Source organism: Larimichthys crocea, chromosome XIII (genome assembly GCF_000972845.2).
Source record: "Larimichthys crocea isolate SSNF chromosome XIII, L_crocea_2.0, whole genome shotgun sequence".
In the NCBI taxonomy this organism is placed as follows: Eukaryota; Metazoa; Chordata; class Actinopteri; family Sciaenidae; genus Larimichthys; species Larimichthys crocea.
The window spans coordinates 17,177,769-17,203,950 of NC_040023.1; the positions used below are offsets into that span (position 1 = coordinate 17,177,769).

At 39.7% G+C, this 26,182-nt stretch overlaps 1 protein-coding gene across 1 annotated transcript; it reads left to right on the forward strand.

The window, feature by feature from the left end:
- Positions 1-10,429: 10,429 nt before the first annotated feature.
- LOC104923068 (transcriptional repressor scratch 1) lies at positions 10,430-19,999 on the forward strand. Its single transcript, XM_027286014.1, has 2 exons — positions 10,430-10,932; positions 15,638-19,999. Exons 1-2 carry the CDS (start codon positions 10,818-10,820, stop codon positions 16,363-16,365), a joined length of 843 nt encoding a protein of 280 aa, XP_027141815.1. The 5' UTR covers positions 10,430-10,817; the 3' UTR covers positions 16,366-19,999.
- The last annotated feature ends 6,183 nt before the right edge of the window (positions 20,000-26,182 follow it).

Consider the following 26,182-nt stretch of genomic DNA (forward strand, 5'->3'; position numbering starts at 1 on the left):
ATCATTCAGTAAGTTTTCAGACATCTTCTTAAATTGGTTCATTTGTCATGTATTATGAGTAGTCCATCCCACCACCTCAGTCCTGCATTTGCATTACAATGTGACTGACCTCATAGATCTAACACTATTTCATCTCTTCCATCTACTAAATCACTTCTACTGATTTCTTCCTCTTCAGTACAAACCCGTTCCTACCAGTGTTGCAAATTAATTGTACAGATCCCATTAACAGCCACTATTGAGTTAATGTTTAAACAAACAAATAAAGCTCATTTTGCCCACCACTGAGAGAGAGCAGTTTTCTTTGTTTAGTATTACTTTGTAGTAATAAAATGTAATTAGAGGTTTTGTAATATGATACCAATTATGATCCCCATTGTTTGGAGTACAACTTATCTTTACTTCTTTGTATTATTAAAAACATCTGCTGTGAAATGTGGCTCCAGTTGTGTGTTCTGCAAATGACAAAAGCTGTTCGCTCCAGTTTAAAAGGAAAGCTGTAAATGCAGTGGTAAAGATAATATAGAAATAAGGAGATGAGGCACTTAAAAAAGGTGGTAACACCACCCGAGGTAAAACGTGAAACGACCTATACAGGATAGTTTGTATTTTTCATTGCATAAACCTAAACATAATTTATTTTCTATAGTGTTCCTTTTCACAGTGTAGCTCTTGCCTCCTTGTGATCCGTAAAAGGTCACTGCCACACAAAAAGCACAATAGCGGCGACATTTTCACATAACACTCTGCAAACACTGGGGGAAACCCTGGAGACAAACCTCACTGAATTAGAAACAGTCAAGTCCTCACTCAGCACTCACCTTAACAGTTCACCTTCTCATAGCTTTCCCCACCTCGTTTATGTAAATGTAGCTTTTACCTTCACATACTTCCTGTCAAAAAATATTATTTAACACTTTGTATGAACACACACCATGTTTTTTTCTGTAGTCGGATTAAACACAGTGACAAACATTGTCGTGGCGCCTCAGAGGGGCTCATGTACAAGCTTTCATAAAACAGATACAGCATGGAAATAGTCTCAGAAAATGGGAAAAGCCTCAACACTTCCTCTAAAAAAACATTATATGAGAATAAAATAATATGATCATGTAATGGGTTCATTCAAAGGTCATTTCATTTTTTCATAACGGAAGTGTGTTTGTAAACTGTTTGCCCTCTGGAGGCATATAAAGTTGATTTAACAGTATTGACAAAACATTAGAACATCTGAACAGTCGAGTGTTAGAATAGTAATGTGTTGTCCTGCTGATGAAACATCAGGCGGCCACTGATGCTACAGCACCGCCTCAGGGATACATAGATACAGGCTGTGTGTGTGTCTCTGAGCATGACTTTGTGTCTTGCATGTGCCCCATGGGGTTGTTATGTGTATCTGTGATCATGTGAGCATGAACATGTGTGTGTGCGAACAAGTGTGTATGACTGACTGACTGTGTGTGTCCGAGAGACAGATTAGACACAATAGTGGTGTGGATGGAATAAAAGAATGAAACCTCTGATAATATTGGAAACACTCAGTGAAGAGTAGGAGGGAGGGGAGGACGAGCACTGAGCCTCTGAATCCACTCTGGAACAATACTGGTTTCTTTTTTTGACTTTCAATAAAAAAAATACTGTATATCTGATACGTGTTACCAACAGCACTGAGGGCTGTGAATAGTTTATTGTTCGGAGCATTGAGTGTAGAAGTTAAACAATATTTATACAATTTGCAGGATTCATGTTTTTCAGTAGTTCTTTGCACCACATTTCTACTGTAATTTCTCCTTTATAGGAAGGCGAGGGTGAGATGAGAGAGTTGCAATCAGCAACTACATCGCTTGATGCCACTAAATCCTACACACTAATTCTTTAAAATTGCAATAACTGATGTTTCTAGCCACTAGGAAGCAGTGAAGCTGTGAACCATTGACAGTATAAAGAATGGACGTCGTATCTGTTGCGTCCCCCATAGGTCTCTGAAGAGCTGCTTTGAAGCCCAGAATGTACGGCTCTGGCTGCCGCGATGTTGGCAGTCCTGCCTTTTTACGCCTCTCAGCTAATCTAAAAATTGTCAGAGATGTGGATGATCGGTGGACCTGAGGTGGGGCGAAGGATGCCAAGGTTCTCCAACAAGCCACTGATAATGATAGCCACCTGGCAGCGTTTATTTCTGCTTATGGAGATTGTCTTGTTCTGTAGCCAGCCTCAAGTGGCCATTCGAAGAACTGCAGTTTTTGGTACTGTAAAAAAAACAATACTGACATACAATTATCTGTAAAATTAATATGATGAATGCATTAACAAATTCTGCTAATTAAATAACAAAATTTGCCCCTCTAAAACAACACATGCAAGTATTTTCTGATCTGATACCCAGGAGGGCAGGATGTAATTTATGCAAGCGCCCCTGTCTCCTGCTCCATCAAAGCAAGTGTCGATAAGAGGATGAAGCAGAACTATCCTTCTGGTCACATAAGAGGAAAAAAAAACACACGATGGGAGTGAAGTGCAAGAACAGCAAGCGTAAACTTCTGTTCTCTCCAAGTTTGATGTCAGTAAATAACAGTAACATTACGTTTATGCACTGCTGCTCACAGTGCATCTCTCTCTAGTCTGTCTTGCTATTGTTAGCCAGGCAATGCATTTCTTGGTCTGTCTGTGTGGGCAGTGTTCTGAGACTTTATGTCTGACAAATGTACGAGTGAAATACAACTATTTATTACTATGTAATAGTGTTTATAAACTGCTGCTCTGAAAAGATAACCACATCTTCATGTGTCAAGTGTTCATATGTGTGTTCATGGAATAAAGAAGCCTCTATGGGGACCGATCCGGACATGATGGCACATCATTTTAAAACAAGACAATGATTATCTAGTCTATCAGTCAAGGTTAAGTTACAACAAACGCAAGATGGAAAGCAATGGATTGACATTGACTATTCATTAAGTATTGGATTTAAAATGTAGATTAGTTTGGGAATACTGGGCAATATGGATGCATATCGCTCAGTAAATAATAACCAAGTATTTAGCTGAGCCATAATATAAATAGTAGTTTGTATTATACTAAATGTAGAATGTTGTGAGGACTGGACTAATTACCAGGCAGCAGAGCCAGAACTATACAGGAGAATGCACTAAAACAAAGATTTTATTGCCCATTGTTAATATAAAAATATTGATTATTGCAGATTTAAAGGTCCAGTGTGTTACATTTAGGATGATCTATTGGCACACTAAACAAAAACTATGTTTTAATTAGTACTTGAAAATAAGAACTGTTGTGTTTTTGTTACCTTGGAATGAACCTTTTAGACCTACAGATTCCCAGAACAGACAAACCAGAAAACTAGAGGACTGGCTCTAGGTAAGGCCTTTTGCATTTTTCGTTGTAGTTTCTCTTTCACCCTCGGATGGGATGGCGAGGCAAGTTGGTTGCAACTTGCAACTCCACAGCTAGATGCCACTAAATCCTACACACTGCACCTTTAATTAAGGATGTGTTTGATCCTGAAGTGATGACACATCTACCCTGATTTTTACATGAATTGTTGGCTGCAGCTCAAACTCCCTCATGCTTTGCGGTCATGTGATCCAGTCCTGGAACAAACAAAACCTAAAAACATCAACCTGATGCTGCTGTGACTTCCTTTGTTGTTTACATGAATGCAAGCGACTGTAAATAAGTAATGTGAGTTTCAAAGCCAAAGCTTGCATTTCCACTGCTGAGACCATGTGTGTGTGTGTGTGTGTGTGTGTGTGTGTGTGTGTGTGTACAAATATCTAAATATTTGCTTGGTAAGGTTGATCTTGCCATTTAAAAAGGTATACAGAGGATCAGAATGGACAGAAAACAAAGAGAATATGAATCAGACTCTATGTTATTTAATGTCTGGTTAAACTCAGTGGTGAAATAGATTTTTCTGACACTTCTCACAATCTAAATCATGGTTAAAGTGTTCACTTCACCCCACCGAAAGTGTTTCAATTCATTGTTTCTTCTGACTTCATCCCCCATAATTCTGCTCTATGCTCCAAAATCCCAGAATAAATCTGTAAAACAAATAAAAATGTTACCTGGAACATTTCCATAACCCTTTCACTGTCTCTCATCTCGTCTTTCATTTTTCCTTCCATCCCTCCCCTTTCCCTCTCTGTGTTCCCGAAACATGTCTCTCTTTATCACATGCGACATCGCAGGATAGGCCTGTCTGAAGCAGGTAATGATTTTTTTGTTCTTATTTCTGCGTTGAGAGGGATCAGAGTAGTGCTGGTTATCAGGCCATTTATTACCCTGCCAGCTCGCCACTCAGCTGTCTGGGCAAATGCAATCTCTCCTGAATCACACAATTACCCCAAGATAGAGAGGGGAAGAGAAATATCCCTCGAAACGGCATTGTGGGTCAGAGAGAGTTTAGGGAAATATACAGACAGAAAGACCACTTCAGTGCTTTTCCAACTAGACCAGCAGTTTGATGTGTACAAGAGTTGTTTGTTAAGATACTGTGACTCCTACAACAGAAATAAATGCCAGGGGCATTAATCTACATCCTACTTTGCAGACTGTAAAATCTTCTCTCATGGATTCATTATGAACATTATAAAACTGCATTATACATTCTTAACTGGAGCTCATCACTTCCCGAAGAGCACATCAGTCCCATATTTCTTCCAGATTAATTTAGCTAATGAAGCATTACGCTGGTTTTCCAGATCAGGCTGTAAAGACCAAACACTGAGAAAGACAACGCGTGTGTTTCACAGTGAGTGATGCAGTTTGTTCTGTGTGTCAACCAACGACAGCAGGTTAATAATTTATACCATGTGGTGGATGAAAGAATTAATTTGTATAAAACCTGATCAGGCTTCCTCCTGTAGAGGGTTACTAAACTGTATTATGTTTTCAGCAAACATGCACAAGAAGTCAAAGTGCCCAGAATAATGAAAAGTTTGAACACCTACGCTTTGATGACAACTGCGCAATCGTCATCTCCCCTAATGAAGAAGGTGTCATACTGTTGAAAGCTCCACAGCGATCGAGTAAGTTGACCTTGGGTGGATAGTGTGGACATTTGTCAACAATGGTTCATAATGTTTAATGTACACTTGATCTGATTTTTTTTTTCTAATGATCTTTTTGGAACTGCCATTGAAACTTTCCTGACATCTAATATCAAAATGAGATTTTCCTGATGTTTTTTTTCTCCTCTCCTCTCCTCTCCTCTCCTCTCCTCTCCTCTCCTCTCTTTTGGGACACTCTATCCTGTGCTAATGTACGCTGCATTCTGTTTCACCAGTACAGCGGGAGTCATCAAAAACTGCAAAGAAACAGGCCACATTTCTCCCCTAGCCCAGCACTTCTGCGTGTGTCTGCAAGTGTGCATGTGCCTGTGTATGTGCCTTTTTGTGTGTGTGAGTGTGTGTGTGTGTGTGTGTGTGTGTATGTGTGTGTGTGTGCTTGATGAGAAGAGCTGCTCAGCAATATTTAGCGTTACTGCGACAGAACAGCTTTAGGACAGAACAGAACAAGGCTCACCTTCAGAAAATGAGAGGCAAAGAGCGATATAGAGAGAGGGAAAGAGACAAATATATTTTGACTCTTGATGCTCCTTGATAAAACATTTTGCTTTAAGTAAGAGGAAAAATCTCAATGCCACAACATTAAAGCCACCTGCATTCCGCTCTCCTAGAAAAAGAGAAGCAAGTCAGAAAGTGTTATGACCTTTTGTGCCAGAAACAAACCTTTTCTGTGGCCTTGAATTGTCCACAAACAACAGGAAGAGTAAAACTAATTCCAACACTCTGCATCACTGATTTCTTTTTATTATGTCACCCTAAGAACACTTAAACACTTAATGGGGTTAATGAACCCTTTAAGTCAGTGCATGTATAGACAATTAGATATGTGTCTAGGGGTCAGGGGTGATTTGTGATAATGAATCATAACTCTAAAAGTGTTATGCGTTAATCCAGTGAACCCTTTCTTTTGCGTGTGTGTGTGTGTGCATGTGTTCATATTGAGGCATACGGCAGCAGCTGACTGCCTGTCACATGCACCATGCACCATATACACACCCAAATCCCCCTACACACACGTACACAGAGCAGCTGGGCAGCGGCTCCGTATTCTGTGTACAACACATGTGTCGGCCTTCAACGTGGCACAGCATCAATTAAAGCAAACAGGACATCTATCACAGCTAACCTCAGTGCAGCATCTGACACAAACACAGAGAGCACATAAACACAGTTCCCAAATTTGCCTTAAAAGGACTTTGAGGACCTCTGAGTTTAACCAGACCATAGACTCTTGGTTCAAATATGGGAAAACTCCCTGAAAGAAACCTGTTAATCAGTAAAATATGGAAGAAACATCATGAAGAGCAACAGAGGAGGGGATCCCTCTTCGTATATAAGCAATATCCATTCATGTTCTTCAATCTTTAGTTGAATAAAAACATTATTTTCTTGCATTTTGTTCAGTGAATCATTCTTAAACTCTTTTCACTGAGTCTTTGTAGGGATGTCCTCAATTCAAATCAACTTTATGTATTATTTAAAAGGGCATTTTTATTATTATTAAACAAACATGTTACTTACACTTCATCTATAGATTATATACATCAAATCTGGCAACAATTACAACAATCGTGTAATGACTCTGTTGTACAGTGTAGCTTTAAAAGCTCCGTCTGATGACGATAGACAATCCTAATGTTATTTTTTTGCAAAAACTATGATGGTTTGGATGAGCATTTGAAAGCAAAAGTCTCTTTCTCTCTTTAAAGATATGTTGCCTGTATTATTCAAATCAAACATTACTGTATCAAACTCACCAGATTAAATAATACCAGTGGCAAATCTGTATTTGTACATTTTATTTCTGTTGGGAGTTACTCACAAGGCCTGCTGACAAAATAATAAAAAATAAAAAAAATCTCCTGTTTGTCCCAAAAATAAAGTGAGGTGCTGTTAGCAAAGTGTGAGGATGACACCAACGAGAGAACACCCAGAGCTTTCCACTTTTGGCTGCAATTCACACTCATGTGCGCTGCAGTAAAATATTGTCCCTTCCATCTTTAGAAATTACTCTCACATCCTCAATCTGATGGAGACACAGTGAGTGACTCGCTGTCACTTTGGCACTCGTAGGATATGAGGTAGATCCAATTCTGAAAATGGATCGCTGCTTCCCTCTGCTCTGGAACGCTCAGTAGACAAACATCTACATTTATGAACATGTAAGCGTGTATGTGTGTGTGTGTGTGTGTGTGCTAAAACCTGTCTGTTGGTTTTGTGTCCACATGTGTCTAACTAATAGGTTGTGTGTGTGTGTGTGTGTGTGTGTGTGTGTTCACATGGCCTCTAATGATGATGAAATATGTTGTTAATGTTGTAGGTTATTTCAGTCGACTGACAGTTGTTGTAGAGGTGGTTGTATGTTGTGTGCTTGTGTTAAGCCAGTCGTGTGTGTGTGTGTACATGTGTGTGTGTTTAATTGGACCTCCCTGAGCCAGTCTCCAGGTGATGGAACTCATCTGCTCTTCCCCTGATTAAGGACAACAGATGGACTGGTATCACAACACACACACACACACACACACACACACACACACACACACACACACACACACACACACACACACACACACGCACACACACAGAATACTTCCATAGTCATGAGTCATCATCAAACATACTGAACACACACATACTGAACAGGTCTTGTGGCCTGTAATCAATACAAAATACACACATAGCGGAGTAGATTTAGTCCATGCGTAAAGCATGAATGACCTCAGTCCGTTCAGTCTTCATCATCACCACCCCAACACAACATCTCCACTGTCTCCATCTGTTCGACTAGTTCATATATCTAACGAGCAACACCTAATATGATTTTAGTCTAATTCAGGAAAGACATGACCAAAAACTAACAATGTGACTGACACAGAAATCTCCTTTCCTGTTGCAAAATTAGTCATATTTGAAAGAAATACTTAATTTACTTTGACTCACAAGCAGTGACTCAGTCTTTGCATAAAATGTCTCTGAATTACCTTCAGTGTAATTAATACTGTTAGCAAGAACTTTATAGAAAGAGAGATTGACAAACAGAAAGAAAGAAGAAGGAAGAGAAAACTATTTTTTGTTGTCCTAGTTGGATAATATTGATATTTATGCATGCAGTATGCATGTATACATCAAGTACACATCACACCTTACAACAACAAAAAATTAATGGATGGATAAATATTCAAAATACAGTAAATGGGAGAGCAGCTTTCTAGCAGCTTATTCAGAGTTAGTAATGAATTATTAATTAATAATAAGTTTATATTTTTTTGGAAGTGACAGGTAGAGATGATTATGTAAACTAATATTCATATCACATGTCCTGTCCAATAATTGTTTTTGCTCATTGGATGAACATGAGGTGCAATGTTGTTGTAAAAATAAATAATATAGTGAATGTACATCATCTCATATCCAAGTCTCAAGTATCAACTTAACAACTCAGTGAGACAGAGTCTGTACAACGACCCACCTTATTAGCTTCAATAAATGTTTCCATTACTATAAACACTCAGTCTTTACGTGGTTTATCTCTGTAGATCTGAGTAGACTGAAATAATCCACCGAGCTTCTTCTAACCTTTAACAGATGTTCAACAACTTTCTAACAAGCCCACAAACCTGAGCCAGTGTGTCCTACAACAAGAAATCCACTAATGCCCTTTAAATCTTGGGAGGAATCACATTCAATAATGTGTACGTTCGCAAATTTTGTAAAACGAATTAAAACATATTTATACACCATCATTATTGGTCTCAGACTGAGAGTCCTGCAGGCTTTGAACCATTTAAACCTGCCAGTATTCATTTTAAGGTTCAAGGCTAAATGTCAGATTTGACATCGAAGGTTTTAGACTTGGACTTTAATCAAACTTGTTGTCATGCCCTCTGAATTATGACTTCTTTTAACATTTATATTAAAGTGATATTATTAGAGAGACAAAGCGAGAGCGAGGCTGAAAAAAGAAAGTCTACACAGCATGATGATGATTCATTAATCTCTCAAATGATTTTTGTTGCGGTTACATAATATCAGCAGAGACAATCCTCCATATTGCAGTAAAACTTGTCAATGAACCCAGTGTGACCCTAGAGCAGATATTACTCTACTCCCATATTAATCCAGCAGTCACTGTAAAACACTCCATTTGGTCTACATCCATTTGCCTTCAGGGCCACATTAATGATAATTACGAGGCTCTCAGCATGCTAGTTAATATTCCCTCATATAATCCATGTCATCACGGAGAAAGCAAAGATTGAATATGCTTAGCAGGTGATAAAAAACGAGGGAAACCCAAAAAAAAAAAAAAAGTGTATGGACTTTCTCAAAAAAACAGGCAGGATTTAAAATTCATAGCTGAATCAAATCGATGAGTGCTTTAAACACACACACACACACACACACACACACACACACACACTAAAAAAACACTTTCCATTCTTATCTCCCCAAAACATGGCGACACACACACACACACACACACACACACACACACACACACACACACACACACACACACACATACAGAAACTAACACACACACATTATCAAAAAAAATGAAGAGAAAGGGGGGAAGGAGGGAGAAGGAGAATGAAAGACAGAGAAAGAAAGAGAAAGAGAGAGGGTGGGTGATAACAGCTTCAATAAATCATCCGGGCCAGTGGCCGCTCCCCGGGGATGTGGGATGGATTAAATTAAGCACTCCCTCTACCCGTGTGTCTATCCATCCCTCCATCCTCTCTCCCTCTCTCTCTCTCTCTCTCTCTCTCTCTCTCTCTCTCTCTGCGCCGTATAAATGCCAACAGCTGATCGCGAGACGGCACACTCACGGGAACACCTCGCGGAAGCTGCAGAAAGAGAGAGACCGAGGGGAAGAGAGAGAGAGAGAGAGAGAGAGAGCGAGAGAGAGAGAGAAGAGAGAGAGAGAGAGAGGAGAGAGGGATACAGAGAGAGAAAGAGGGGATGCTGTTGATCCGTTCGGCCGCAGGGAGTCTTACTGTGTTTTTGCACCGACCTGAGTAAGTCATCATTAACCGGATTTAAGGACTATTTTTGCGGCAAAGAAGGAAGGACAGGGTGTAAGACATTTTTTTTTTGTTTTTTTTTGTTGAAAAGCTCCTAAAATCGTCCCTTCCATTTTTTTTGTACCTCTTATGTTCTTCGCATCCCTCCCTCCTCCTCCTCCTCCTCCTCCTTCTCCTCTTCCTCCTTCTCCTACATCTCTTCTTTAAAGAGGCCCTAGAGCCGCCGCGCGCCGCAGGGTGCCTTCAACCACCTCTTATTTTGTTTTGTTTTTGTTTTTTTATTTATTTATTATTTTTTTGTTTGTTTTTTNGTTTTTTGTTTTTTTGTTTTTTATTTATTTATTATTTTTCTGTTTGTTTTTTGGACTGCTCACGAGCCTCTGCCCGCGAGCAAAGAGACCCCGAGGCACACCACCACCTCCACCTCCTCCTCTTGGAAGGAGCTGTCCGGTGCTGAAGTTGCATTTCTCACCTTCTTTTCTTTGCACGAGGGTTAAACCGGAGGAGACAGAGACTAAAACTATTCCTCCAAAAAGAAAAAAAAGAAAAATCTGAAGACAATCTTCCTCCAGCTTCGCCTCGTCTTGTTGGTGTGTAACGGGCGAAAAAACAAAAATCAGCACGCTGGCCAGGCCGTCGGCGATCGGCTGTGTTTGTGAGTGTGTGCCGTTGTGTTTGTGACAGTGTGTGTCGGTGTCGCACCAACATGCCAAGGTCTTTCTTGGTGAAAAAGGTGAAATTGGATGATTTCTCCACCGGGGCGGATTTGGAGAACGCCTACCGGCACAGGACAGACCTCAGCCTGCGGCTCCATGACAAAGGTAGGTCAGGTCTGCCTACACAACGAGCATTAACAGGTGTCTCAAAAAACAAAAACAAAAAAATATATATTAATAAGTCGATCTGACAGAGAAGAGGGCGGCGGAGGAGGTGGAGAATGACATGCAGGGAGTCTAAAGAGACTGTTTCCAGAATAAGAGGTGGATTTACCTGTTGTGTCCTGGAGGGATTCCCTCACTGAGATATTTAAAATCGACCCGAGCGGTTGACACATCGGTGTGCAACTCGTACCAAAATATAACTATTTCACTCATGCATGTAGTATTTTCTCTCCTGTGGCATCTCCTGGTCTCATATTGACCCGGAGTATCTGCAGCCTCTCCATCTGAAACTTGTTTGAAGCAGATAAGTAGCCTATAATCATTGATTACAGGACAACAGCAGAGAGTTTATCACACAGTTATTACCTTCCTGATGGGCAATAAAAGCTTCAAAGCCGCACACTAAGCAGTCTTCTGCAAAAGAAAGTAATCCCGACTGCAACAGCTCAGGGGAACACCGGATGAGATGGACACGGTAAAACACTGATGAACTGCCAATCTCAATAGCCACTACACCCAGCTCAATGAGTGTTACCACACCGCGTAATCTAACACTTTATTTACCGGGAGAAGAGCAGATGAAGTAGGCTTGATTTGAAGCGTTTGGTCGGTTGTGGGAGTTGAGTTGCCACTGGAGCGGAAAGGTCACTTGAGAAATCAACTAAATCCAGCGCGTCCCATGTTTCATCGATTTTGGCTCATAGTCAGCGGGGACTTTTCCCCCCTACGCAGGCTAAGTAAGGTTAAAGGAGATAAAGACAGGACGGTGCTTATTAATATCTGGTCCACTTTTCACTTGGTTTGCTGGAATGAACAAAAGCAAAGCTCAGTCTACATGTAGACCTGCTTCAGATGGAGCTTTCTGCTGATGTTGCAATAGATGTTTAAAGCAGAAAATAATCTGACAGAACAAAGTGACACTTCATACAGATAATCTTTAATAATCCACTGGCAAATTTATCCACCAACCGCCTCCAGGTGCAGCACAAATAAGCAGAGGTTTAGTAATCCTTTATGTAACAATGCTGTGACCACAGTGGTCCAATGTTTTCCTGGTTGCATATAAAACTAAACCCCATCACAGGCTTATATCCTACAATCTGCATGTGTTTTTTTCCAGGTATGCCTGCCCTGTTTTTGCAGTGCTGGCAGATTTTTGCACATTCAAATAAATGCATTACTCCTTGTATGCCTGCAGCAGCTGCCACACGTCGATATATTATCACAATATCACAAAAACACAAAAAAGTGGATCAGCGCTGACATTTCTGACTACTCTTATTTCACTTTACAGCCACAGATGAACTGTTGAATAGAAGTTAAAGACTCAGGGGATGTGTTGACTGTCTTCGTATAATTGATTATTATTATTTTTAGATTACTCTTAAGGCCCTAACAATGCTTTGTTAGTCCCCACTGGACAGTGTGATTCATTGTTCTGTCATTGTTTCTGCCCTATGCTCCTCTGAAGCTGTGAACTTCCTCACACCCTGTGCATGTGTGCGTCACATTTTACACCAAAAAACCAGAGATGCTTTGCCATGTAAATGAAGCCACTGCATTGCTTCCACCCCAGTGTCATTGACAGGTTGTTGCACATCAACATGTGTATTCCGTGCGCAGTCTTGCCTGTATTTCTCTGCTCGTGAAGCAAAAAAGCTGCTAGTGGTGTATTTATAATGTCGAGGTTAACAAGCCCTGCTCAGCTTGACACGCGATCTGCCACCTCAGCAGCACCGTGCAAACGCTGTCTGTCCCGGCAACCTTTTGTCTCCATCCCTAACATCTGATGGTAACTGCTTAATGCGGCTTCTACATACAGCTCAGCACATGCTCTACAGACAGCAGTGCACCACGTTTGGAACAACTCTCTGCTTTTGGAATAATTTATATCACACCCTCGTGTTCTGTGCCTTGTGTGTGATGGGACTGTGTAGTCAGATGGGATGCAGCTGCAGATATGTAGGAGCTGTTATCATATGTAGACAGATATGTGGTGTCACACAGAGCTTGTTGCTTTTGCCTCTTATATAGAAAGCAATGGAGAGGCCGGGTAAATAATAACAGGGGTTTCTTAGAGAAAAAAGTTAAGTACGACATTTTTTTCCACCCTTAGATTACATTATGTGATATATTTTGATGACATATATGATGAATTTTCTTATTAGGTCCACTTAATCGCAAGCAATCATGATCATAAGCAAAGGCATGATTCAAATCTTGATTTGTCATAGAGTAGCTATTTTTTGTGTTGTTTTTTGATTGGCTTAATGTAACTTCTTAACAAGTTAAATGATGGGTAGGCATTGTGATCTGGATTAGGTGTATATGTTTAATGAACATAAAAGGTGGAGAAAATAATCTGATGTTTGCAGTGTTGTTGTTAGGGACAGTTTATCAGTTAATCTGTTAAAATGTGTGTGGTTTATTCAAACCAAACCAAACCTATGTTGTCACACTAAAAAGAGATTCAAAGACAGTGAGCCACAAAAACTATCTGGTGTTTGTGTGCATATGTGCGTTTAACAAGATATGATCAACAAAGATTAAAAGAGCAGAAAACAACGTGTGTAATGACACACTTGTAGATCCACACTGTCAGTCAATCAAATCTAAAGCTACGTTATAATGTGCATGCCTCTAAATATGCTACTTAGTATGTATTTATGTATTGTTTATGCATTTCTATATTTAGTTGTTTGTATGAACGTATTCACATATTTATGATATTGCTGATAAACGCATGTAAAACTGGGAAGAATCTGCATTTTTCTTTATCAAGAGGGAGTAGTAGCATCCTCCAACTGTTCATATATGCGTCTATCGTGCTTCAAAATGAGCCGCAGTCTCTGCATTTTGCCCAAAAGGCTTTGCCGTGCAAGTCTTCAACCCCCTGATCTGTGAAAGCCCCCCACACTGTCGACTGTACTGATTGAGCCTGCACAGCAGCCTCGCTGTCACCGTGCCAGCGACCTGCGCCACACTGGATCTGTCCGCGGTGCTGATGCTCATTTTCACACTCTAAATCAGCTTTCTTCAAGTTCAGGGTCAGCCTGTGTTCATTTATCTTTCGCAGAGGAAGTGTTTTAACTGCAACCTTTGAGAACTGAGAGGAATTATACTGCTGAATTATGTCTGGACTAATACTGCAGGCTTTTTTTTTTTTTTTTCACACTCCACTATTGGCCACAGGTGCGCAGCAGAGAGACAGATGTTCTGTGTTACAATAAAAGACTTTCACATATGTTGAAAGCTGTTAAAAGTAGTTACAGTTGGTGCTGCTTTACTGATGATGAGTTGAGAATCATCCCTTACAATTTATGCACGGTAATTGAAGCGAATGGGCTATAGATGCTGCAGTTATACCACAGGGCAGATACATACTGAAGGACTGTATGTTTTTACAGCTTATTAAAGTTTTTTATCCAGTGTCTTATTAAAACAGCATGATACCTTTCCTACTGTGTATAACCACAGATAATCTTGTGGTTTGGATGTCCTGGGACTACATGTAAGACTGCTGACCTAAGATCATATCTTACTGGAACCTTCTGTTTCCCTGCTGATCTCTGGTTTTCTACACTTTTAGGTTAAAGGTCCAGTGTGTATGATTTAAGGAGCTCTATTTACAGAACATGGCAGAAATGGAAAATAATGTTCAGAACTATGTTTTCATTTGTGTACAATGACCTGAACATAAGAATCGTTATGTATTTGTTACCTAATGTTTAGCCTTTTATATCTACAGACACTACGGTTCCTCTTCCACAGAGTCCTCCATATTGAACCAACATGTTTCTACAGTAGCCCAGAACAGACAAACTATAACACTGGTTCTAAATAGGGCCGGTGAGGCGTGAGGGTGAGCGAGAGGGTGAGGCGAGGGGGGTTAAGAGCAACTAAATCATACACACATGACCTTTAAAGCTAAAATGCATGCGGGTCTTCAACACATACAAAATCGTGCCGCCTGTCATGTAAGCATTTGTGTCAAACCATAGCACGACATATAACATACATGTTAGAAACAAGTTTCTGGTTGAATGAACCAGCTGTTTGGAATATTTATGTTGACCGGATGTCTCTACGTTTTGTATCATGTATCACTCAAGTGGGATACAGAAGCAGAAAAAAAACAAAACATACAGCTGTGTATCAGTATGTAGTTGTTAACATCAGTGAGTAAGCACTTTAATTCAAGTAATTCAGATGCTGGTCACTATACTGCATCTCAATCATTACTGTTCTCTATGAGGAAAAAGCTTGAGAGCTTGAAAAGAAAATAACTATCTGATTTCACTCTGTTCTTCCTGTCCAGCTGGCTACAGCAGTCTGATGGCACTAATCCAGATTTTTTCCCTGTTGACTCCCTGTTAGACAGACGTACAGTAGCAAATGTCTATCATAGTTCCTAGTGGTACATGAACTGTGGGTCTCTGCTGTGATCAGGTAGAACTTTGTGCCCTTATGTGCCTCTTAAGATAGTTTTGATATCGTATATTTTCATTTGTTAAAAGTTATGTCATGCCTACATCAGGGACAATCTGTATATCTCTGATTCCCAGGCTTTGGTGTAAACCCATTTTTATTACAACTTCCACCTTATTGTTGTTAACCTAACACTCTTTTCTCTTTTTTATGTCAGCTGGCTACATCAGTGACTACATCAACCCTGTTGTGTACGATGGTGAGAGTGACAGTGGGATCAAGGTGCCCTCCCCTGACCCCCTCTACGATGGTATCCACAGTGACTACGGGGCTCCTGACTCTGAGTCCCCTGACAGTCCCGGGTCAGAAATCACTGACGGATACATCAACGGAGATGCTGCGGTGAGTGAGGGTTACACAGTGGATGCCTTCTTCATCACTGATGGCCGCTCGAGGAGGAAAGCTCTCAGCAGTCCCAGGACCATCCAGAGGCACACCTGCAACGAGTGTGGCAAAACCTACGCCACGTCTTCCAACCTGAGCCGGCACAAACAGACACACCGCTCGCTGGACAGCAAGCTGGCAAAGAAATGTCCGACCTGCGGGAAGGTGTACGTGTCCATGCCCGCAATGGCCATGCACCTGCTCACTCATGACCTCAAGCACAAGTGTGATGTGTGTGGGAAAGCGTTCAGTCGACCTTGGCTTTTACAGGGCCACATGCGCTCTCACACGGGCGAGAAGCCGTTTGGATGTGCCCACTGCGGGAAGGCCTTCGCAGATCGTTCAAACCTGCGCGCTCACATGCAGACCCACTCTGCCTTCAAACACTTCAAGTGTAAACGCTGCAACAAGACCTTCGCGCTCAAGAGTTACCTGAACAAGCACTACGAGTCTGCCTGCTTCAAAGGCCCCTTCTCTCCTCTAGGTCCCCTAGATGCATGACCCCCTGCATAGATAAAACAACAGACAAAACTGCAGACATAAATTACCATTATCCTTACAAACTGAACTGCAGACACAAACAATCTATTTTTGGTCAGAATATGACCTTGCTTTCCCTCCTCCTCTTCTCTCACTTTTCCCCCACACCTTGCTTTCCCTTGGAGCCTATTCATGATGATGAAGATGATGAAGATAGCACAATTTTTTCTCCTTGAGATTTGCCCACTTAAGGATCTACGCATGCACTTCCTCAAAGACTCCTCTTCCTCTGTCTGTTCTGATAGAGACAATAATACTAACATGGCTTCCTTCTGGCATCTAGATACAGTATGGCACCATATATTTTGGGACTCTGATGGTGATGAGGATGACGACAAAGACAATAGCAAGCCGATAGCTACTGAGTTCCTCCCTGCACTGAAACGCAGTGAAAGAGTTTTTCCTTCTCATTTTGTTTTTTGGGGGAATAATAGTAATAATAATAGTAATAATAATGATAATAATAATGTTCTGCTGCACCAAGTGACCATATTCTCTCTACTACTGAGGTAAAAGCACTATTTATTTATTTATTTACTTATTTATTTACTTAGCATTTTTCCTTTTTTATTTGTTGTATTTATACTTGATTTGATAACAACAAAGTGATACCGTTAACTTATTTGTTGCACTTTAATTTCTGTATATGTATGTAGGATATTTGCCAACCTCTTTCTATCACTACAGGCCAAAGCATATGTCACTTTTTTTAAGTACTATTTTTTCCTATTATGTTGTTTACCCTTTTTTTTTCTTCTTATTAACGTTTTTGCATGCAAAAAAAAAAAAGGAAAAAAAGATGAAATCTATGCCAACATCATAAAAAGCTTATGATTTTTGCCAAAATCCTATAGATAGAACCTGAGGGCAATATTTTTCTCTTGGAGCCTCCGTAGGACTCTTTAAAAGCAATAATCACCTAATGCATGGTATTTTATGATGAAGTTATGAAGTATTACCTACTACTGTATAGCAGTTTAAAAATCAGGTATGTTTTACTTCACCTATAGTCATAAACAGAAAAATACTAATATTACAGACATCAGGGAACATGCCAATGTAGTGTTAGAGTAACAAAAATAAAAGTCCTGTCTTTCCTCTCTTGTTATGCACTGCCTGCCTCTTAGTGAGTAGAACTAATGTAGGATGTAGGCTAGAGAGGCTGGGATCAGCTGGCTGCTGGGTGTGAGGCCTATTGTAGGATAAGTATAACCCTGCAGACCTGTGCTAGGCTAACTCTAGCATGAAAAAAGACTGCTAACATTAACCAGGAGAAGCCTAATTTTGGATTAGCCCTCCAAACATATTACTCAGATTGGATCATTGGCCATACATGAGAGTTCAAGGGTTTATTGAAAGGGTCTGGCATGTAAATGAGTTGAAAACATCTTCCCTGTGTCATGCAGCCAATTAATGTGGGAACATGCCTTGAACAGACCTTTTAATAACCATAGCAGACTAATCTTTGTTCTGATACAAACAAACAGTAAAAGGTTAGCACGGCAATCAGGTTGGAGAGTGTCGCAAAGAGATGTGAACTAACTCAAAATGATAAAAAGCATAAAAAGCATACATGGTATTTAGCAACTCTGAGCATACTTTAAATAGAAAACCAAGTCAAAGTTTGGTGCATTGTTGAAGTTGGGCTGAGGTCAGCGTTAAATGCAATGCATTATTCAACTACCCTTCCAGTGCACTTCCAAACCATAAAGCGTGCATTCTTAAACCACAGAAAAAGCATGTACTTTAGCTGGACGGTCTGATTGCAGCTTCACTTTTACAGTCCAGGAGATACGTTAAACCATGTCCTTATTATTCTGCAGTAGGCCCCATCTAACCCTACTGGGCCAACCATAGGCTAACTCTATGAGTGATATACCTACATGACAGGCTAACTCTAACCAACCCCAACCCGTAGATGGTTTAACCTTTGATTTAGGTGGCCAATACCAGTGTTGCTGAACCCAGTTCTCTGCAGCTCAAAAAACCTTTTCTACAGATTCATGGAGCTTCCTGAGAGACAGACTGAGGACACACAGATCTGCACAAAAAAAAATAAAAATATGAAGTGCTTGTTTATATGCCATATGTATTCATTGTAAGCGTGCATAGACACACAAGTGCACAAGTGCATGGGTGCATGCCCACACATGTGAGCACACAGTGCCTGCCAGTAAGCTGTTGTGGGAGAAAGAGAGAATCTGTGTCTACAGTCGAGCTTTCAACAGTTGAAAAGAAAGAGGTTTAAATTGTGAATGTGAACGGAAATTTTGATAATTGCAGTGCTTCCTCAGGCATATGATGACTCAGTTAGACATGCAGTTGACTGATATTCAACATCATTTAAGGTTATAGGGATAAAAGGAAAGTCTGAACTGATACATGGAGCCATTACCTAATTTCATTCACATTGCAGATAGTTTGAAAGTTATAGTTTATATATCAAATCTGACAGTATTCTGAAGTCAAAAAGACAACATTTTGTTGTCAGGAGATGATACAATCTTTATGTTTTGGGGAAAATGTAGCTCTCAAGTCAACAGAAAAGAGGCAGTTTTTGTTGTGAGTGGAGCAATTAGTATGTGAGTCAGCAAAATGCAGTTCTTATCTGTCTCCCTGATGTGTGAACTAGATTTGAGCTGCAATTATTTGAATTGTATTAGACGATTAGTCATAGAGCTTCATCTTATTAGGGCTTTAAATTTTTTGTCTTGGTCATACATACAAAGTAGGTAAAAACATGAAATTAGGTGCCTGAACACAAGGTCTACACAACTACAAATTAAAAGCACAAGTATGGAAAAGAGACCATAAAAACAAAAATCATATTTCAGCTCGGAGACATTGATCCCTGGTAGAGATATAAATAACAACAAGCTATTATTTTAACCACAGACTCTGCATTGTTATTTCTCATTTCTATCTGAATGAGAACTAAACACAGTAATAACACAATTTCAGAACTGATCACAGTCTGACGGGTACAAAGGTCGCTAAACAAACCGATGAGTATCTCTGGCTGTGATGTCTCCAGGTTCTTGTTTACGTATCACAAAATGTATCATTGTGTATTAAAACTCATTGCAACTTTGCACTGCTGTCCAAACGTCTTAAGGGTATTTGGCTAACGTTGTTGTTGTGTGGCTGTTTTAGTGGTTTTGAAGCAAAGCTGAGCGGGTGCGTCTCTGTGTGTCTGTTTCTGGGTGAGCTCCAGTCTGTTCTCTCGAAGCACTTCCATTCTAGTCATCTCCACCTTAAAGAAAGTAGCACAATGAAACTAACTAGAATTCAGGTAGAGAAGAATTAAAAACCTTGTACTAGCTTGACCTCTCTTCTTTTTTTGTATTTCCAAGTTAAAGAATGATGATAACCTAAATAATCATTTATTGCAAGAGGGTTTGTAAAGAATCCTTTGGATTGAGACATTTTTACTGCTGTATAGCGATATCTGACACACCTTATCTCAGGAGGTTTGACTCTCTGCTGCAGAGAGAGGATCTCCTGGGGTTTTTTTTGAGCCAGAATTCAGACAATGTAAGCACAATGAACACAAAGCATTTTGTGGCACTTCATAATAAAGAATAATCTTAACCAACCAAGACAGTTTGTCGTAGTTTTGTGTCTCGTCTTGTTTTAAGATATAATAAAGTCTTCTGTCAGTCAACATAGAAAGCAGTTTTGGACTGTAGCTGCTATGCTGTGTTTGAGTGGTGAGGTTTATTTTATTATTTTTTTAAAATTAATTTTAAACTCTTTTGACCCCGACAATTTCTCTTCTGTTTAAAAAGCTCTTAAAGTAATTCACAAGTAAAGAAAGTTTACCTTTAAGTCAGAAGAGTGTCGAGTTCATTTACATAGAATAACACTCAACTCTGGACTCCACAGCTCATACTTTGTATTAGCTTTGTCAATATTGTATGTTTAAAGAGGGACTGGGTGCACAGTGTGCTCATTAGCACTCTTTAGGCTGGAAGCTATCTGCCAGTAATGAGCTGCCTGGATGGCTAAATACAGCAGTTTATTAATTCCATATTTGGACAGTTAGCAGTGGTTAAGTAGGGTATCACGCTCCTGAAAACTTAGTTTCACATCTATAAAGTATTTCTTTATAGACTTAATGATGTAACAATGCATATAAAATATATCCCTAGGTGTTATTTTGTCATTTAAATCTAATCAGATTGAATTAACAGTTGACTGGTAACACAGCAAAACATACAAAATTGTATATGTGTACCTTTGTCTGACTTTACACTACATATATAGAAATCTGTCAACTAAAATAAACACACCATTTTAGCAGAATGTTGTGTTTTCTTTTAGGGAAATTATTTTAAAAGATTCAGGACCTTAAAACATCACATTCAGTTGTTGCATACTAAGCCAACAACATATTTTAATATAATTTCAAAATCTTCTTATTCATTAGGCTGTTTGTTACAAATGCAAAGAACATCCTGGTCCTATCACTGCTATTTAAAATAGCAGTGATAGGACAGGATGTTCTTTGTACCACTGTTCAAAACAAAGACTGAGATATAGTTTACTTTATACACACACTATACATTACATGTGGTGGGCAGAAACAAATATAGTTTTTTTTCTCCTGTACTGTAATTTGTGTTGTTATGTAGACATAAAGCTGTTCAACTGATCAGTTTTTAAAGGCTCGCTCTTTGCAAATGCTGTCAAGTGTGAAGAACTGCAGGGCCAAAGTGTCACATTACTGTTACAGAAAGATGGAAAGAAAAATTGAAATTTGCTGAACTGAAAGTCAAACCTCTCTCTCTATCTTTCTCTCTCTCACTTTTTTTTTAAACTTCAATAACAGACATAAAATGAAAAAAGAAAACAAAGATGATGTTTCTGTGTACTGCCAGAGGGTCACATTGTGATCCAGGGCGTACTGAACAGTACCACAGGTGCTATGTTAAGCTGCGGTCATTGTGGGCTTCCGGTGACATTGCAGACATTAAAACGGGAAACTGACCAACTAACCTTCATCTCGTAGTGACTTTGAAATAGAGGTGATCTGGTTAGGCATCATTTCAGCTGGATCTCACCTCAGAGTAACAACTCTGGTTTGGGTGTGATGTCAATTTGGAGAGCCTCAAAACAAAAGTTATTGAGCTTAAGTCAACTTTATGTAACTATAACTAATGTGTTTTTTCTTTCTTCTTGTCATCAAGCCAACTTTTAGTGCAATTAGTTTGTATGTTCACCTGTTACATAATATAAGTTACTGTCCTACCTTGCTGTTAGATCCTAGTGAGCACAGACAGTAGGAATCTATTGTTGCTATGCCAACACTCGTGGTATCCAAGGCAATAAACTATCTACAGTATCAATAGTAGTAAACTACCTGAGCTTCCCCAACAAAGACACAATGCAGCACTCTGCAGCTTTATGGAGTACAGTGTATTTCTCGACCCTAACCAGAAAATTGGTTTCACAGCCGTTGCAAAAAGACAGAAGTGACTGCCCACGTCTATGAATCACCTTCTCCGTCCTCATTCCTGTCTTCAAACTTCTCCCCTTTTCATCTTCATGTTTTTTTTCCCCTCTAATCTTTTTACCCCTGTTTCACCCTCTGCTCACATCTGGTTTTTCCCTTCCTCTCCACTCCTGTCTCCTCTCATCTCCTTTCACTTCTCTTCCTCCCTCCCACCACCTCCATCACCTGCTTGCATCTTCCTCATCTCTCTTCCTTCCTCCTGTGTGCTCTCCTCCACCCCTTCTTCCTCCAACCACCTCCTCTTTCTCTCTCCTGCCAAGTCAAACCAGGCCATCAGGCCTTTGAGGACCTGAAAGTCATTTAACTCCTGGTAGATAATAAGTCTTAGAATATAGCTCCTCTCAGATAATAAGCTTTATCACTTGATTGCTCTGCACGCTCCCTACTGTCTTTGGATTCATGTCCAGGGACCTACTCAAGTGAATCACACTATTTCCTTCCTGGCAAGTCAAATTAACACTGTGTTTGAGTGTGAGTGGGTGTGCGTGAGTGTGCGTGTGTGTGTGTGTGTGTGTGTGTGTGTGTGTATCAGCGGCTACTCATTACAGGGAATAAGGGATTGCTGAGGGTGCAAATACAATAAACACCAAAGGTTAGTTTCCAATAGTGAGCATGTCTGATTGGTAAAACAGTTCAACAGTTAAAGTCTAATTGTCCACAACTGTGACATTAACCTCTTTACTTAACTATTATGCTGACTTTAATTTTGATCAGCTTTGATAGTCCTAGAGAAACTTCTCTATCTTCACTTGTCCTCTGTCCTTCTCCTCTGCTCCACCTGTCCACCTCTTCCTCCTTTCTCTGCTGAGTTCCTATCTTAACTAAAATGCTAAATCATTACCTGTTGACACGTACTACAAATGATGAAGTAGGCAAGAATTAAAACAAGAACAGTTCAAATGGAAGAACTTAGAAGAAAATAAATTAAATAAACTATAGTATCTATAGTCATTTACATCAAGTGTAACACAAAGAGATTTTTAAACCTATTTTAAGGTGATTATAAGTTGAAGAATTTGACAACTCTGAAGCCATTTGGCTGATTGTCAATGTGAGTTTCAGAAACTGGGAAGAACCTGGACCACTTTTGTGACTGGTCTGCAAATTGACCAGAAAGAGACCCACGTAATAATCTCAAGACTGCAGAAGATCTCGTAAGGGGTTAAAAGATCAGTGATGTAACCACTGTAAGGACACTGCTGTATGTAAAATCTTGGTTTTGGGGAGTTTTTCTGACTCCTGCAGATGTAAAGAGAAACATTTAAAATTTTGTAAATCCTCCCTTAGTTAAAGGAAGTAAACTTCTGCACTAATGCAACGGCAATGTTTAACAACTACTTATAGTGATGTCACAGCTAATAAAGACGACCTCAGATTAATCTGTGATCAGCTATGGGACATGTTTTGCAGGTTGAGAAATTATAATGATCACATCACTCATCCTTCTCTCTCTCTCCATTCCCTCTTCTCTCGTTGTGTCTCCTCTCATTCACGTCACCCCTCCTCCACCTAACCTCTGTAATATTACAGAGTAGTAATCAGTCCAGCTTCCTCTGGGTTTCGTGATGTCATCTGCCAAAGCAGGCATCATTATGTGCTTTATATACTAAGTCGTGTCATGCTGTGCTGGGATAGTCCATATCAATTTAGACAATGGTTAAAAACTGAAATTAGACTGCAATTTTTTTTTGCCTGCCGCAGAACACAAGCATCCATCTGCCATGGAAACCATTTGTCCTGATTTCCTGTGTTCTCCTTTGAAAATTAGAAATCAAAAGGGAGAAACATTTATTTAGAATTTAGGTATCATCTTTTGTGGTACACGGAGAGCTTATTTCAATACAGTCAATCAAATCTTGCATAAATTAGCAATGTCTTCGTTCTATTACAAGCGGAGCAGATGGTCACACTGACACTGACTGCTGCACAAGAGAAGAGTCACACACTTTACCCACATTAACTTTCCTGCTAAACCCTCCCTCAACTCAACTCAACATGGACACACGTGCAGTCCTGCACCTTACCTTGTTCAACAAGTGACCAAACAGTTTGCAGGCTAGGTGGCTAAATAGCTATAATGGCGTTTTTCTTCAGTGCCATTGCAAATAAAACACAATCTGCCCATGACATTCAAGCTACACTGCAAGATTGTTTACTTTGACTTTGAGCCTGCCAGCTGCTGTCAATCAAACACAGACATAGCACAGCATTTCTGATATTTCCCCGGAGACTTTTTTCTTTTTAATAATCAAAAACTACTGACAATAAATTTTCAAACATGTTGGCATTATTTCTGAGTGTAATAATCAAAAACTCATGACTAAATGTGATTTCAGTTGGACTTAAAATAATGAATTAGCTTTAAAATAAGTTTCAATTTGATCTTTGTCAAACCAACACATTATTACAGTATGTATAAATATTTCTGTACTATGTTACAGTACATTCCATCTTCTAATACCAAAACATATTAAGCATTTACTGATACCAACACTAACTTTAAATAATGTGAAACATACATTATTAAAAAAAAAAGTATTTAATGTGGCTTTCATATTTTTAGAATAACAATGTAAGAAAAAAGGTGACAATGAGAAAGGGTTTGCTCAAACCGACAGATCATTATTGCCTGAATCTGCAGCTCCCCTCAACTTTATAGAGAGATTTATAGCAAGTTTCAGCTCATTGTTTAACTGTCCACCCTGCAACTTCACTATTTTGGTTCCCTCTCATCACTCTCACAGTATATCATCCTAAAGCAGCACATCAACTACTGGATTTGAAGATTTTCAAACATTAATACATAGTTTTTGTATTTGTGTTTGAACTTGATGTTTTCAAAGTGATATATATGTATTGCACATATTTTTTCAAAAATCTCCCGGAGCTCCTACTACAATAAAAAAAGATGTTGCAACGGCATGGTATGATCCCATGCGGGTAAAGGGAGAGAATGTGCATCTCCTGTGCACATTAAACTTGTATCCTTCTATATCTGCTGCCAAGGAGTGAATAGTAAAATATAAGTGTAGCTACATCTTCAACTCCCACCCTAGACGTCCATGATGTTGAGAGCAAAGCAGTGTAGGACAGGGCTGTGAATGTTCTCACCAGATCCCAGGCTATTTGTAGAGATGGCAGCTGTCATCAGAAACATCAACGGGTTGAGGACAAGTGCTGTTCACAACTCTGGTAGGTGGAGGTGTGGAATGAAGAGAGATGATGTTGAGCTGGTAGATAAACACTGAAATTTCCCGTTAGTCTTTGTATCGCAAGTGGCTCTCCTTCTCAATTAACTATTTATCATTGTCTAATTAATGAAATGTAAAGCTGCAGAATGCATTTGTCTGGTACATTGTATGCATGCACTACAAGAGATGATATTGATCTGTTCAATAATAAGAAGGCAACTGGAGAACAAATTATTTCTTTCTTTGTTTCTATTTCTTTTGTTTTTTTCCAGACAGCTAACTGGTAGAATTATTTAACACTTTTATTTCAGGAATACTTGCAGGAGGAAATAACATGTTGAAACCGTGTCTCACCTTAAAAATAGCAGTCACGTGTAGTTTGTGTAGCAACAGACTGTCTTTTAGCAGAACTGTTAAACTGGTTTAAATCTGTTACCAGTGATGGCTGACGTCAAGATGAAAGGTGCTGCCACAATGTGTCTGGGAGCACGGGTAAGAATATCCTAATTGCATGTGCACACGTGTGTGTCCAAATGTGTGTATGCTGCTCGCATGCATCCACGTGTTCATCATTGAGTTGCTAAAGGCGACAAAACTCACCTGCAGCTGATGAGCCAATGTTTTGGGCAAGAGGACATAACCGCTTCAAGGCCAGCTGCAGGGCGAGGAAATAGAGTCGAATAAGCAGGACCACATCATTTGTCTTACAACGTGAATCAAGTGATTTTGGTGACAGATAAGACAAAGACAAAGGGAAAAAACAGAGACCAAAATGTCACACACTCACTCACATCATAACTCGTGTTATTTGTAGCTCCTAATTTGATACTTCCGTGGTGCACTGCAGGCAGCAGATTTGAAGCATCAGCAGCAGCGATACCTGCGCTCACAATGATATGTTTTATTTATTGTTTAGTAGCCGGATGTGAAGGTTTCCTTGATTCAGTGGCAGGGACCTATAAACAAACATGTTCAGAGCAGATGAATTAAGGCTGATTGTTACACCACTTGATGATGTGTACACAGAAGACAGATGTCACATTGAAACAGCTTTTGTCTCCTTTGGTCTGAA

Bases quoted from the DNA above. Each gene is read 5' to 3' on its own strand.
- LOC104923068 (XM_027286014.1), top strand. From the start codon at position 10,818: ATGCCAAGGTCTTTCTTGGTGAAAAAGGTGAAATTGGATGATTTCTCC. The intron at 10,933-15,637 runs GTAGGTCAGGTC...TTTTTATGTCAG, and splicing joins CCTGCGGCTCCATGACAAAG to CTGGCTACATCAGTGACTAC.